The sequence below is a fragment of the Trachemys scripta genome, chromosome 3 (assembly GCF_013100865.1).
Source record: "Trachemys scripta elegans isolate TJP31775 chromosome 3, CAS_Tse_1.0, whole genome shotgun sequence".
Taxonomy (NCBI): Eukaryota; Metazoa; Chordata; order Testudines; family Emydidae; genus Trachemys; species Trachemys scripta.
Window position 1 is genome coordinate 196,443,885 of NC_048300.1, and position 15,769 is coordinate 196,459,653.

A 15,769-nucleotide genomic window follows, 5' to 3' on the forward strand; every position below is an offset into this window, starting at 1 on the left:
AGGGTATAACTGTCAAATGAACCCTTTAAGGCCCTGATCAGTGTGAATGGAATAGGTGGACCCATGTGGATCCTATTGACTTCTGTGGACTCCATATCGGTGTAAGAATTTCCCTGCAAGGACCAGATGGCGGCACCGAGGACTCATGTTTTACAGGATATGTAGATTCTTTTTCAAGCTGGAGTTTTTTCCCTGAGACATACTGAATCTCCTCTATGTGTTCTATTTTATTTGTTTCTGTGTTGTTGTTTTTTTTTTTTAAACAGGTATTTGAAGAAAGAAGAGCCTTGCTTGGAAAATGGGTGAGGTTTTCTCTTTAAATGTATGTGTTGGTTTCAGAACTAAGGAAGAGATGACTGGGATGTGAATTTTAAACACATTTCACTTTTCAAACAATGAGACTAATTTTCAGGGTATAAGTGTCAGAAATGGACAGAGTGTACTGTTGAACCTCAGGTGAAACATAAAGCGGCTAATTCATTCCTGGCATAACTTCGGAGGGGTCATGAATTTGAGAAATCTGGCCCGGTATTTAGAATGATTTGTAATGGGATGGGAAGCCCAAAGAAAAGTTTATGAAGAAATCTTCAGCAAAGATGTTTGATGTTTAAGGCTGCGAGTTTCATGGAAGTCATGGATTCTGTGACTTTCTATGACCTCCATGACTTCTGCAGCGGCCAGTACGCCTGGCTCAGGGGCAGCTCAGGCAGTCCCTGTGCCAGTCGCACCAGCTTCTGCTGGGGCAATCTCGGGCCACCGTGCCCTTATCCCCCACCAGCAGCAGAGTTTGGGTGTGGGAAGCGGCAGGGGGTTGGGACACGGGATAGGGTGAGGCGGGCTCTGGATGGCGCTTACCTGCGGGGGCTCCCCGGAAGCGGCAACATCCCCCTTGCTCAGCTCGTAGGCGGAGGCGTGGCCAGGTGGCTTTGCGTGCTGCCTCCGCCTGCAGGCACCGCCTCCACAGCTCCCATTGGCCATGGTTCCTGTGTTTACTTTTGTTTTTGTTTACTGCCTGTGACCTGACCATGACTTTTACTAAAAGTATCTGTGATTAAAACGTAGCCTTACTGATGTTTAGATAGTGCTATAAAAGGCCAGGAAGGCTTTCTAACACTGGAAATAGATATATAATAAGTGTGATTTATCCATGATAGTTATATGGCCATGTTACCTGAGTACCTCTCAGTCTTTTAGTGTTATCTTCACAAGATGCTGGTGAGGCAGGGTAGTGCTATGATCCCCATTTTACAGATGTGGAACTGAGGCACAGAGAGACTAAATGAGTTTCCCAAGGTCACACAGAGTCTGTAGCAGAGAAGGTAACTGAACCCGACTCTCCCCAAGTCCCACACTAGCACTCTAACCATTGGAGAACCCTTCCTGTCCTGTAAGGGAAAATCAAATGAATGGAACAGTTCTGGGAGAGCACCTGTAACGTTCATCCTGTGCCAGATGAACAGAAATAAACACACAAGAAAGAAGCATTTAGTGAGAATGAATTCAGCTATGTATATTTGTCATCTTCTTGGTAACTGCATGGTTGAGCTGCATTCAACACTTTTTCAAAATGTAGCCAGAAGAATAGGTGTTGGGTATGTGGCCCCCATAGATATACAAGTCAAATAAAAGTATAAAAACGATGATGCTTATCTCCACTGTGTTGTGATCCCCAATTCTAGCGTAAGAGCACTGTTTGAGTAGTGTAGCTATATAAGTCTAAAAGGTCACAGGTGTTAAAAACTTTTGTGAATAAACTGGTCTGTTAAAGACAAATATTTTGTATTTAAGTTCATTGTGACTGTTCACAATTACAGGAAACGTGCCTTGTGTAGCTGTTTGGCACATGTATGTTTAGATAATAAAGAATGTACTCCAGTTTCAGGAAATAAAATAATTAAGTTCTGATTGTACAAAAATACTTGTTTGCACCAGAGCTCAACAACTGCCAAACACAAAAATTGAATTTTGAAAATTGCAGTTTCTGTTTTAAAATGTTCCCAGAAAATCTGAAAGGAAAAATACAAACGGTTTAGCACGTATGTTACTAGCCACGGGCTGTAAAAGTTGAAAAACTAAAGCCCCCTTCTCCCAAAATGCAATGCAATCTTCTGAAAGGTTAAGGATCTGACACTGCAAATGGTACGTTAGTAACTTTGCTTATGTGCTTAGTTCGTTTGGTCTTGATTCTGCACTGCCTTGCACCTTTCAACAATATTTACACCTGTGAAAAGTGAGTGTAAAACACAAAAACGTAGGCCACCCCTTGCTCTGCTCATGGCATAAGGACATGTGAGCGGCATGGCTGGAGCACTTTGGGTTTGGGAGGAGACATGGCCAGAATGCACTGGGCTCTGATTATTCCATGCTGCTGGACAGCTCCATGGGAAGTATGGATAGCATAGCAATCGTCCCCAGCCACCTCCAGAATTCAAAAAGCCACTTTTGTCCCCCCTCTCAAGGTAGGCTTACACTGCAATTAAAAGCAAATATCCCCAATGGCCGGTGATGGGAGAGTAGATGGGGAGGATTCTGAATGACCAAAAAAGGATTCTCTGTAGTGTCAGGCTGTGGGTCTTGCCCACATGCTTAGGGTCTAACTGATTGCCATATTTCGGGTTGGGAAGGAATTTTCCCCCAGGTCAGATTGGCAGAGACCCCGGGTTTTATCTGCGGCATGAGGCACAGGTCACTTGCAGGTTCAAACTAGTGTAAATGGTGGATTCTCTGAAACCTGAACTCTTTAAATCATGATTTGAGGATGTCAGTAACTCAGCCAGAGGTTAAGGGGTCTATTACAGGAGTGGGTGGGTGAGGTTCTGTGGCCTGCAATGTGCAGTTTAGACTAGATGATCATGATGGTCCCTTCTGGCCTTACAGTCTATGGGTACATCTATACTTACCTCCAGGTCCGGCGGTAAGCAATCGATCTTCTGGGTTTGATTTATCGCGTCTTGTTTAGACGCGATAAATCGATCCCGGATCGATCCCAGAAGTGCTCGCCGTCGACGCCGGTACTCCTGCTCCGTGAGAGGAGTACGCGGAGTCTATGGGGGAGCCTGCCTGCCGCGTCTGGACCTGCGGTAAGTTCGAACTAAGGTACTTCGACTTCAGCTACGTTATTCACGTAGCTGAAGTTGCGTATCTTAGTTCGAAGTGGGGGGTTAGTGTGGACCAGGCCAAAGAGTCTTTACAGTGGGGTTGAGTGGGGGTGATTGGCACAGGAGATGAGAGAGTTTGTCTCTGCTAGAATGTGACATAGTGGCTGCAGAATCCAGTCCTAGGTTTGAGTGCCTGGATGCATGTGATTCTAACTCAGTGATACTCAGACCTCAGTGGTTCAGGAATGAAATTAGCAATCAGCATTACCCAAAAAGCCGCAGTAGTGTGAATTTATTGTTTCATTTACACACACACACGCTCATAGATATATAATTATTCTCACCATAGGCTCTGACTCTGTGGGTGCTCCATGGCTGGAGCACCCACGGGAAAAAAGAGCACCCACGGGGAAAAATTAGTGGGTGCTCTGCACCCACTGGCAGCCAAGCTCCCCTCACTCCCTGCCCCACCTTCTTCTCCTCCTCCTCCGCCTCGTATGAGCACGCCGTGTCTCTGCTCCTCCACCTACCTCCCAGCGTTTTCTGCCCGGCCGCTGCCAAACATCTATATGGCAGTGTTAGCACGCTCCAGGAAGGAGGGGGAGGAGCGGGAACATGGCTTGCTCAGTGGAGGAGACGGGGAAGAGGCGGGGCCGGGGCGGGTATTTGGGGAAGGAGATGGAATATTGGCAGGGAAGAGGCAGTTCGGGCGGGGACTTTGGGGAAGGGGTGGGAAGAGGCGGGGCAGGGGCGGGGCTGGGGGCAGATGGGGAGTCAAGCACCCATGGGAAAGAGGTGAAGTCGGTGCCTATGATTCTCACAGCAAAATGACTGACCAAGTATTCTACAACTGGTTAATAACATAGTAAAAACATCCTGATTGGTTACTGACTTGGATTGATTAATAATTAAATCACACAATGTTTTACTATCATGTGCTGCAAAGAGACGCAGGAGGTGCATTAAAGAACCACTTGTGACTCCCGAGCCTCAGTTTATGTATCACTGTTCTAACTCCTGTGAGCTAGTATGTCATGTGCATGCGATCATGTCTGCCTCTCATGGTTAGCCTGAGGAACTGTAACAGCTTGCTACTTGCAAGGAGCTCTCCTTCAGCTCAAGTGGTAGAGAGAGAGAGACCCTTCTGTTTCGGTCCTGAAGGTCCTCCTTGGTGCTGTCGCTATTGACGTGCTGTGGTATTGTATATGTGCAGAATTACAGACAGAGAGCCGTATGTTCACTAGTGCAACACCCAAAATAATTTTATATCACATAGTCCTAGTGGAGTCCTTGTTCTCATGTGCTTGGAAGAAGACACAAGAAAGGGGAAAATATTTAGCATTAGAGCAATAGAGAAGGTGCAGCACCTTGCAAAGACTAATCCAGTTAAACTGGTTGGGTTAATGTAATCAAATGCAAGAGGAGGAGCTGTGGCGGAAGGTAAACAAGGGTAAGGGTTGTGTCATTCTTTTATGGTTAATACTGAAAAAAGGGACAAATTATGCATGCTTAACTGCTTTGCTGCTGCTGAATATATCACCTTGGAAAAGAAGCTGTGTGCTTCCTGTGCGGCTGACCATATTGCATTAATTTCAGGACAGCATCCATTTAAAATGCAAGTACAGAAGTCTGCTGGCAAATCCATCAACAAAACAGTTAGGACAACTGGGGATACTGAAGTTATACTTTATTCCAAAATTATGAGAGAACGTAAAGAGTGAATTAGGAGCAAACTTCCTGATCCATTAAAGAATGAGCTAAATTTGTTCCAATCACTTCAAACCAAGCTGCTGGTGTGGAAGACAGTAAACTAGTTAGCTCTTTGTCTTTATTATTTATATTGAATAGAAAATTGGGAATTGTCATTGACTGACAGTTTTATCATCTCAGTGAACATGTTTTTATAGGAGCAAATTGTGAGGTGTCTCTTCACTTTTTACTTAGTACTCTGGCAAAATCTCACTAGAGTTAATGTAATATGCAAAGAGGGGGAAATGGGTTGGTTACCTGCTTTGCTTCTTTATGATGAATAAAAAAGCCTTAAAGTTTGGGCACTTTTTCTTCTTGTTTTGTACCTTATTTTGGAGCTGTCAGGAATTCCAGTTCTGTCCTTTTCTGGTTCTACAGGAGGACTTGTTGGAGATCTTAGAGATGTGTTTGTGAGAAGGAGTAGGCTGATTGAATCTTTAACAAAGGCATCTTTTCTGATTCTCACATAAGTGAATTAAATAAATCTTAAAAACAATCAAACAACAGTTTTAAACAGTCTGAAAATAAATTGTTTTCCTTCTAAATTAATCAGGTTTCATCTGCATGTGTCTCTATTATCATAATCCCACCAGTTCTCCAGGTATCCATAGAATCTTCCAAGAAAAACAGGGTAGAATTTCTAATATAAAAATCCAGCTGAAAAAAAAAAACAGTAAGTTAAGTCTTTCTTATCCATCGCAAGGGAACAAACCTATTATTTATTTCCTTGAGATCACCTTTAAGTGAGAACTTCAAATTCCCATTGAAGTTAAGTAAAGCAAGTAAAGACCTCAGGGTTTGGCCAATAGAGAATATGTCCTCAGTGCTGGAAAAGTTTAAGAACATAATAGGGCAAGCAGCACCCCAAAGACAACTCAGAAAGCTTCATTCTCAGTGAGCTGATTTGGAGAACAGGTAGGAGTCCAGTGGCACCTTAAAAACTAACAGATTTATTTGGGCATCAGCTTTCATGGGTAAAAATCCTCACTTCTTCAGATGCATGGAGAACAGGTGTTATTTCTGCTGATAGGGAACAGGATTGAATAGTAATCAGTTTAAAATCTGGTAAGAAGCATTTCAGCCCTAGAATACCATCTTTAAATACTGCATTTCTAATGATTACAAGCTCCCATGGGATTCCCATTGGTCCCAACTGTTTGTGGAATGGTCTTCTTACATGTTTTCTAACATTTGGCACTTTTTGCTGTCCTTTTGTATGGGGCAGGGCTGACCTTGAATTTTCTGACATGAAGTGCAAGGATTGCCTGTGACTGAGTCATTCCCAGCAGGAAGTTCCTGCTATGCTGTCCCTTTCCATCTTTTACCGCTTACAAAAAAAAAAACCTACTTCATGGCTGTCGCTGCACTAATCCTGTCTACACGTCCCTAGCCCAGCTCTGCTTATGGACTGTCTCACTTTACTGCTCTCTGTACCAATGAATTTGTGATAGATTGATTACCTAAATGTGCTTGTGTTCCCACAGGTAAGGCCAGAACTTTTTAACCCTCTCCGTACACATCTGTCACAGGCATGTTGTCTTGGAGGTGCTAAGGAGAGGCAGGCTGGAGGTTAGGGTCCTAGCTGAAGATGTGGGTTCAAGTCCCTGCTCCCTCACAGAATTTCTATGTGACCTTGTTTAGGCCACTGATTTCAGTGGAAGTTAACAGCCTGAATACCTTTGAGGATCTGGGCTTAGTCTCTCTATGTTTCAGTTCCCCTTAGCTAAAATGGGCATAATAGTATTTTTCTACTGCACAGAGGTGTCCTGTGGCTTTAAACACTATATACATGAATGTTTTTACTTCCGTGAATAGTCCAATGGAAGTCAACAGCCAGGACTACTGTTGGGAATAAAGAGCCTTACACACACAAGTATTTCCAGATTTGTGCCCTGGAAAATGGATCTTTAAAGACGTTAAGTCACATGTTGCATGCATTTGCAGTTTCTTTTCATTTAGCCTTTACATTTGTCTGTGATTTCCACATCCTTTGCCCTGGAATGATTCACCAGAAGTGATGGCATATGTACTTGCGTTTACCTTGCCTTGAATATTAATCTTATTTTTAAAAAGCTGTATCTCTGGTGCCACAAAACCTGCATTTCCCTTTTTCAGTTTGACAAGTGGACAGATGGTCAGAGGCGAAGGATCCTGCTAGATTTGTTGGAACGCTGCTCCCTGGCGCAGCAGAAATTCTGTTCTAAGCAGTTGCAGGACCGAGTTCCAGTTGAAGCCCTGGATTTCACCACAAAGCTTCCCAGAGTGTTGTCTTTATACATTTTTTCTTTCCTGGACCCCAGGAGTCTCTGTCGATGTGCACAGGTAAAAAGCAGCACGTATCTGGAACGTAAAAGCTACTTTCAAGTTAGTTGAGACTTGAGAGGACCTGTAAGGAAGCACCTGATTTTTACAATATACTTGTGCCAGTGGCCTTCATAACAGTGCAAGAGACTCTTTATAAGTGCCAATGTAGAGGGAATTATTTGGCCATATAATCTAGTGCACAGAATTGTTGCAAGACCATGGAGGAATGGGCTAGATGATCTCTATTTCAATGATTCTAGGATTTAAGACCGTGTAAACATTGTGGCCAAGATTTTCAAAAGTGACTAGTGATTTTTGGGTGCCTCCATTTTCAGGAGCCCAACTCATGACACCTTAAAGGGCTGATTTTTCCAAAGGTGAGGGCTTGGCACTCTCTGAAAATCAAACCCTTTAAGGCATCTGAAGTTGGGCATCCAAAATAAATAGCTGCTTTTGAAAATCTTGCCCTCTTGTCTTGTCTTGTCTTATCTTGCTTTAAAAATCTTTTGAAATGCAAGTATTGTGCTGTGTGTTGGCTTCGGGGGAGCAGAAATGCTCAAAGTGGAGCTTCTGAATAAGACGCTCAGTGCCAGGAGGAAGATAGTTTTGGAAACGACTTCCCCAGAAAGGAGGGCCTCAGCAGTGTCAGTAGTGTCACTAATGAGTAAGTAAGTTAATGGTGCATTTAGCCTCAGGCTTGAAGATAAGCCATGTGCAAAGTAAATGCCGGGAAAGTATATAGTAGCACACAGCCCTGGTGAAAAACCTTCAGAACTGGCCAGTCCAACTTGGGGGTCTTGTTTTTTTAAGATAGAAAATACTGAAGGATTTGTTCAGGCTGGAGTCTGTTCACGTGGTGGCAATGCAGGGATGTTTCCTTGGGCAAACTGGTTTCTTCCCTCCTGGCCTGTAATCTCTGAGGGTCACCCCAGTGCAGAGGGCCAGCTGGTGCAAGGCCTCTGCCCCACGTAAATGCCACTTACACCCCTCTAACGGGGCCCATGTGTCTCATGCGCGCCTCAGCATGCATCAGGCACATGGGCCATACCAGTGGGGCTTAAGTGGGATTTAAGAAGTGTCTGGGGCTGGCCTTCTGCATAGGGGTGAATTACACCCCCAGTAAGCAGTCCCTGCCCATTTAAATTAAATGCATTGCTGGGTTCCAAGACCTGTGATCTACTCTTGCAAGTGGTTGACATGGTGGGGCTCGCAGTCTGCTTGATGTTACATGAGAGTGTAAGCTGAAATCGTTACGCCTTTGGCATTCACAGGTGAGCTGGCACTGGAAGTACTTGACGGAGCTGGATCAGCTCTGGATGCTTAAGTGCCTGCGTTTTGGCTGGTACATCAACTTCTCTCCGACCCCCTTTGAGCAGGGAATCTGGAAGAAACACTACATTGAGATGGTGAAGGAGCTTCATGTGACAAGGCCCAAGGTATCTCTGTTGCTCTGGAAGACGTGGAATGGAAGCAGAGAATATCTGAGCATCACAGTTGCTTCTTTTGGTTTGCCTCTCACTGGACAGTATCACACTTGTCAAACCAAAAGAGGATTCACTACTTAAAATTACTGCTTGGTGCTCGATATCATTCATTACCATGCAATATGCTGCTTCACTCTCTCATCCTCATGGGGAGTCGAGTCAAGCTCTTACTAGCAAGGAGGGAAGATTGGTCCCATTGACTCCCATCCCCAATGCCTCCCCCTGTTCCCCCCACCTGCCCTTTGGGGTAATGTTGTGAAGATTCACCCTCCTGCATTTTGGGCCCTGTGCCCCTCCCCCCAATACACTCCTCCCCTTCCCTGCCTTGATTTGGGTCTTCCCACAGCAGAGGGAGAGAGAAGAGATCCCAGCATCATCCCCGCCCCCATCAGCTAAGCTCTGGGGAGGGGGGCAGTGATTTTAATTACATTCCTTCCAAGACTTTATAGGAGACTGGGGTGTGGGAAAAACAAAATGCCTATACATTGGCCTGCTCTTTGGGTGTGGAGATGGTGACTCACTCTCTCTCTCTCTCTCTGTCTCCAGATGCCACGTGTCATAAGATACCATTAGACAGCACCCTCGTATCCCTCCCCCAAAGCTGGGAGATCTGTCAGTTGGGAGGCCGTGCATTCCCTGATAGTAATTTCTTTATTTTGAGATTCATTACTAACGATGCCCAATGGGTGGGAATGTGGCTGGGTGCTGAGGTTTATTTCCCCCATCCGTCTCTCTCCCATTAGACCCCTCCAAAAGATGAATTTGTGGTCATCGATGTCCAGCCAATAGCAAGAGACGTCCCAGAGACAAAACTATCCCTTTCCTCGGTTCTCCAATCAGCATCTGTGATAGGAAAGAGGACAGACAAGGAGAAAAAAGAGCTCCCACCATGGCGGTCCTCGGATAAACATCCCACTGACATTGTCCGATTCAACTACCTAGACAACTACGATCCGATCGAGCAAGTGAGGCAGGCGTAAGACGCTCCCGTCCTTCCTTTCTACATTTTCTGTGGCATGGTAAAGGTAGCTGGCCCTAGTAGGAAGAAGGAGGCTATTGGTGTCTGCTCAGGGGCATTTCTGAATAATGCAGCAAGGTTTAAGGGATTGTGCAGCTCTCACTAACAGAGAAAAATAAACATACCGCTGGGAAGCTACTAAACACATTATCGATGTGGGACCATGATGGCTCAAAAGAGATTTACATGCATATACACCGCTACCTCGATATAACGCGACCCGATATAACACGAATTTGGATATAACGTGGTAAAGCAGTGCTCCGCGGGGCTGCGCACTCCAGTGGATCAAAGCAAGTTCAATATAACGCGGTTTCACCTATAATGTGGTAAGATTTTTTTGGCTCCCGAGGACAGCGTTCTATCGAGGTAGAGGTGTATCTAAAAAAGAACGACTAGCAGCTGCAGTTACACTGTCTAGGATAGACTTACAGGAGCAATGAGTCCTCGTGCTTCAGGGCGTTATCTGGTCACCTCCTGGGGTCAGAAAGACACTTTCCCCCATGGTATAATAACTCACAGCAAAGCGCATTAGGGCAGCTTCATGGTTTCTTCTGACACATCTAGCAGTGGCTATTATTGGAGAAAGAATAATGGCTCAGCTGGACCACTGGACTGTCCTTGTGCAGCAGTTCCTGGGAAAAGAGGCTCAAGAGTGTCTTGAATCCCACCCCCAGCTATGCATCTGGGGAGAAATTCCTCCTTCTGCAGTGGGCCAACAAAAGTCCGGTAAACCAGGTAAGTCCCAATTAAACCCTCAACGTTCATTGACCTTGTGTTGGCCCTCTGCAGTGGTGAATTTCACCCTAGGTGCATAGCCACTGTGAGTTTCAGTCCTACCTAGTACCCGTATGGGCTAATGCTAATGTACTTGTCTTGGTTCTTTTTGAAAATAGTTATGCTGGATGGACCCATCCTGGACATTTCAGAAATTCCCCATCTCCTAGAGAAATCCTATTATGGATCATTATCCTTAATCCGCATCACCTCGTCCTAGGGTTTAACATTGCTTCAAAGAGCTTTCTGCATTCAATTTCACCCTCTTTCTTTAGCACCTTTCAAAAGCCCAGTCCCATCCTTCTTGGTAGAATTGACTGAAGACTTTATTAACCTCCTTTAACCGAGATACTTGTCCTTACAGATGGGTGTTATTATTTTTTATTTGTAGTAGTAAACATTTATACTCTGGTAGGATTTACACTAGTCAGTCTGGATCAGGACCATGTTATACTAGGTGCTGTACAAAATCAAGAGACAGTCTTGCTTTGAAGGGTTTACAATCTAAAGACACAGTGAGGCTAAGGGATGTGTCTACAACATTCACACAGATGGAGCAGGTTCTGAGTCGCTAATGGTGGAATAAGTATAGGGAGTATTTATTCCTCCTGGGCAGGGTTTGAACCTGTGAACCATTTGTGCTATTTTGTGTGTAATGTTCTACCAAGCCCAGCTGTAATTACCAGGGATTATTTCAAGGAGAGAAATGAATTCCATGAGATTTGCTTGTTTATCAAAGATCTCCCTTTAATATCACTTAAGCTGTAAGTTATTTTTACCACGTGGTCGTCTCCATAATGCCTGTTCTGGTTACGCAGTAGCACAGGTGTGCTGGTTTAGGTATCAATGTGACTTTTCACTTGGGTAACCCATAGTTAGCTATTTCTTTTCCTTGGCTCGATCACTGGCAGAATCCACTGCTGCAGACCCTTCTCTGAGCTATTCACCCTTGAGGCTGTATATCGTGACCACCATCCTTTAGGCTCAGGAAGACTGGCTGAGACTATGTTGTGCTATTCTGTTCCCTGATCAGTCAAGGAAATTATTGTGGAAGCAAACCAGGCACTCCCACAGGGTCGAAGTTGCTTACTATTATTTACTGTTTGTATTAGCATAGCCCTGGGCATGGACCAGGACCCCACTGCACCAGACACTGTACAAACACAGAACAAAAAATCAGTTCCCGCCCCCAAAGCGCTTGCAATATAGGTATAAGGACAACAGATAGATACAGACTTCGTACCTAGCTTCTTATCACTCAAGGCCAATTGTCCTAGGAAGTGACACACCAGCACCGGGTACTGTCACTGGGTAAAGCCTCTGTTTTTAACCTCCATGTGGTCATGTCAGCAGCATGCAACTGTCATTTGTCAGCAGCGTGGTTTGGTCCTGGAAGGCAGGGTGTAGGGGGCAGGTGCTGTGGGGGAGGTCTAAGTCACATCTGCATGTGAATGAAGCCCTTGCTCTGTCCCCGTGTAACTTCTCTCTGTTTTCGCATATGATTATGGTTAATATTGCTCCATAAGTGTGCATGCTGTCGCATAGTAAGAGAGCAAACTAAGACAGAAGTCTCAAACTCCCAGGCTGTTTTCTGCATTGATCTGGCCTCCTGCCTTTTTAAGAGTTAAGAAAAGAAAATGTTTCTAGTCTTTACAGTTTGAAAAAAAAACTTTCTAACCATGACCCAATTCTGTGCTGTCCTCCTGAATCCGCAGACAGGTTGAAACAAAAGTTCTTGAGAGAGGTGGGAACTACTCCCATTCATCGTCACAGGGGGTTTTAATTCAGCAACCTGTTGCCATTTAAATGGTAACATTGTAACCAATTTCACTGCGACTCTTTGTAGCAGAAACATTCAACTAATCCACTCCTTCCCCATCAGTGTCCCGGAGGGCACAGCTATTAATGGTGGAGTCCTGCCGGGCTTCCATTTCTCCACTCGATTCTCAGTCACTGGGCCCAGGTAAGGCAGTGGGAACAAACAAGCTGCTTTCTGGGGGGCCCTTCTTGCTGTCTGCTCAGGAGGGCACAAATCTGTATAAAAACAAATGGACTGATGGGGGTCACTGGTTGGAGTGCAATCATAAAGGGGCTTCATGAAAGAGAGGGGTGATAGAACTTTGAGCACGTTAAATGAGAGGCATTGGGACATGTGGGGTGGGGTGGAAGATGGCACAGAGTCAGGCGGGAATGAAGGAGACAGAGGGAGAAGTGAGGAAGAGTGGGAAGAGAGACAAAAGGATGGCAGGAGTTGAGTTATGGATTGCCTGGAAGGTATTATCAAAACTCCTTGGTGGAGTTATAGCTGTGATTTATACTGATGCTTATCTGTCTGTGTAATCTGTCATCATCATGATATCTCTCAGGTATTCTTTCTATGTCTTGTTTTCTACCTGAACCTTCCAGGTAGTCTTTCACTTAGGTACAAACGAGGGCAGATATTAGTGAGAGTGGTTTTGTCTATTCTAGGGCATTAAGCAATGTTGCAAAGATGAAATGATACATTTTCATAGGAGACTTGGAACCAAAATCTCTCTGACTCCATTCTGACTGGGAAGAGGGAACAGGAGAGTTTCTTTAATCCATTTGCACAGTTCTGCTGGAAGGCATCTGGTGTTGTGCAGCTTGTTGCCAATAAATCAACAGTTTTCTCTCCCATTTTATCATGGATAAAGAATTCTGCTTCCAGTGCAGTGCTGGAATCCTGCCAGGTCTGTGGCCCAGTGACTCAGGAAGGAGTCCTGCTACTTCTCATGATGGCAGGTCAGCTGAAATGAAGGCTGGCCCCCTCATTCTGGCCTCTGGAAGCCAACACTAACTCAGATCATTTGTGGACACAGGCAGGCTCTAAAAACAATTGCATATTGTGCCGGAGCGTTTAACCAATAAGAAAATAATTACTTGAAGTAATTGTTCTGTCAACAGCCTAGGCCCAGCTTCTTACAGAACAGGGATCGCTCTCGTGTGAAGGGAACTCCATTGCACTGGACCTATTCATTGTGACATCACACCCTGTCACTCAGATCTCTCTACAGCTAGCCCAGCACTCATCCATCATTTTCATGGCTGTGCAAATTAAACCACCTGTTAGAGACAGGCAGATGGATAAACTCTGAGTAGAAGACTGGGCTGTCACTGTTTCATTTCTTCATAAATCCTTTTATTTTTTAATAATGTATTTTAAATGAATAGGCTCATATGGGTGCTGTCACTCCCCTCTACTGGATGGAATCAGAACTGCCCAACCATGTTTCATAGGCTCAATACTTTTAACAGCTTAGTTAAGCTTCTTCTTTGGCTCAATTGGTAGGAGCCTCTGCTTTTGGACCAGGAGAACCTGAACAACAGAACGTTGAAAGCTGACCAGATTCTTCACAATGAATAACGTCTTAGATGGATTTTACCTCTTGGCGGTCCGTAAATTGTCTGCAAACAGTTTGATTTTCTTAATTTGTTATTTAAAGTCATGTGCCGAATAAATTCTGTGAATGGTTCTTGGTCTTCAGATTGTCTGTGAGCAGTTCCTTGTGAATATGCAATATCTGAACGGTGTTAGTTGGTTTTGAAGGATATGCAAGTCACATGATGGATGAGTGCAACTCTTAAAATCAGGTTTCTGGCATGAAGTCATATGATTTTGAATTCAAAATGTTCCTTTTAGGCTTTTATTTGTTCGTAAGATGAGATATGATGGTGATGTGTGTGGTATAAGAATCTGGACAGAATTGGAAAGTATAGCCTTAAAATTTGCTGTTTCTGGGGAAAATTCTGCCTGTGAAATTATTCACTAGACTACTTGCAGAGACTGAACATAAAAGGAGAATCAATGTAGTCAAAGCAAATTTGCTGAATAATCCACATGAATATTTGCAGAAAATTGTTTGTAGTATTCATGTGACTCTAGTTGTGTCCTTGCTGTTGGTGTGAAGTTCCAAGTGGTCATGGGGTACAGCATACTGACTGCTCTGAAGTCCTAGGAAACTAGGTTTGGTACAATCATGTAGGGAAATTTTCTGTCGACCAGATTCAATATTCCTTCATCCAGGTTCCAGAGTGTAGGAAATTCCCATCCTGCCAATTGATTATATTAGCTTTTATAACAGCTCCATAAGGACACACACAGAAGAAGATTTCTCTGGTTGTATAAACAATGACTCATAGGAGAATCTGGCAGACTAGGGCTTTGTCTATACTACAAGCTACATGGGCTTAACTAAAGGTGTGTTCTCAAATCAATTTAGTTAAACTGGTGCACACCCCAGGTGAACATTTATTTATACTGATTTAGTTGAAGTCGGTAAGGAGTCGACTCATGCTAACTTGATATAAGCCAGGTTTAAATTGATTTTGAGTGTTCATGCAGGGGTTTGCATCAGTTTAACCTAATCAGTGTGAAAACACTCCTTTAGTTAAATCAGTACAGCTTGGAACGTAGACAAGGGCTAGAAGCCAGCTTAGTTTTATGGGGCTGGTTCTCCACTCCCTTGCCAGTATATTTGGCACCCAGATTGCACAGGTGTATGTCACTACATAAGATGCCAGGGAGTGGAGAGTCAGGCCTGTGTAGTTAAGATGGCCTGTACATTAAATGTGTGCAGTATCGGAGCCCACATTTCAAAAGCATCGTTGTTTTTGCCTTCTGGTAAACGACTGACTCTTCATTTCACACCGAGAGATGCAGGGAGAGAGGTGTGATCTATACATTACAGTACAATACAACTTTATTTTGTATCTTTAATACAAACTGCGTCCCAAAATGCTTTAAAGAGGTACATTATAGTAATGGAAGAGAGCAGCGTACAGGTTTAGATAGGGCAAGGAAGAAAACAGGAGAGTGGATGAGCCACAGAGATACAGGAAGACTGTTACAGATGGCGAGAGCTGCAGAGAAGAGCCCTCTCGAGCCTACATTGCATGAGAAGGGATTGGGGAGACAGATGATATTGCTAGCAAAGGAAGCCTGAACTAGATCTGGGTTCTCTCTCAAGTTTTCTTTGTATTTCAGTAGGGATTCCTCCTCTTCTCAGTTAACACTATTCCTTTCCACTTTGCAGTAGAAAGAAAGGAGGAGGACTTACCCCAGACCTCAGCCGGCAAGCATTTGAGAAAAAAAGGAAACCGAGCTGTGCATCTTATAAGCTTCGGAAAGCAAAATCATTGGCAAGTATCTCTAGACCCTGACTTTATCAACACAGGTCCTAAGTCCTGTTGGCATCACAGAGACTTGGTGAGATAATACGCATGACTGGAATATTGGTATAGAAGGATACAGCTTGCTCAGGAAAGACAGGCAGGGAAAAAAGGGAGGAGGTGTTGCCTTATATATTAAAAATGTATAC

The 15,769-nt window shown here is 44.2% G+C and overlaps 1 protein-coding gene across 1 annotated transcript in view; it reads left to right on the plus strand.

Annotated features, from left to right (window-relative positions):
- Window positions 1-15,769, plus strand: part of FBXO16 (F-box protein 16) — a 41,511-nt gene that overhangs the window by 10,630 nt on the left and 15,112 nt on the right. Inside the window, exons 3-7 of the mRNA XM_034766749.1 lie at window positions 267-302; window positions 6,963-7,169; window positions 8,423-8,587; window positions 9,379-9,611; window positions 15,485-15,590. Coding sequence (XP_034622640.1) covers window positions 267-302; window positions 6,963-7,169; window positions 8,423-8,587; window positions 9,379-9,611; window positions 15,485-15,590 — 747 coding nt within the window. The remainder of the gene's footprint in view (window positions 1-266; window positions 303-6,962; window positions 7,170-8,422; window positions 8,588-9,378; window positions 9,612-15,484; window positions 15,591-15,769) is intronic.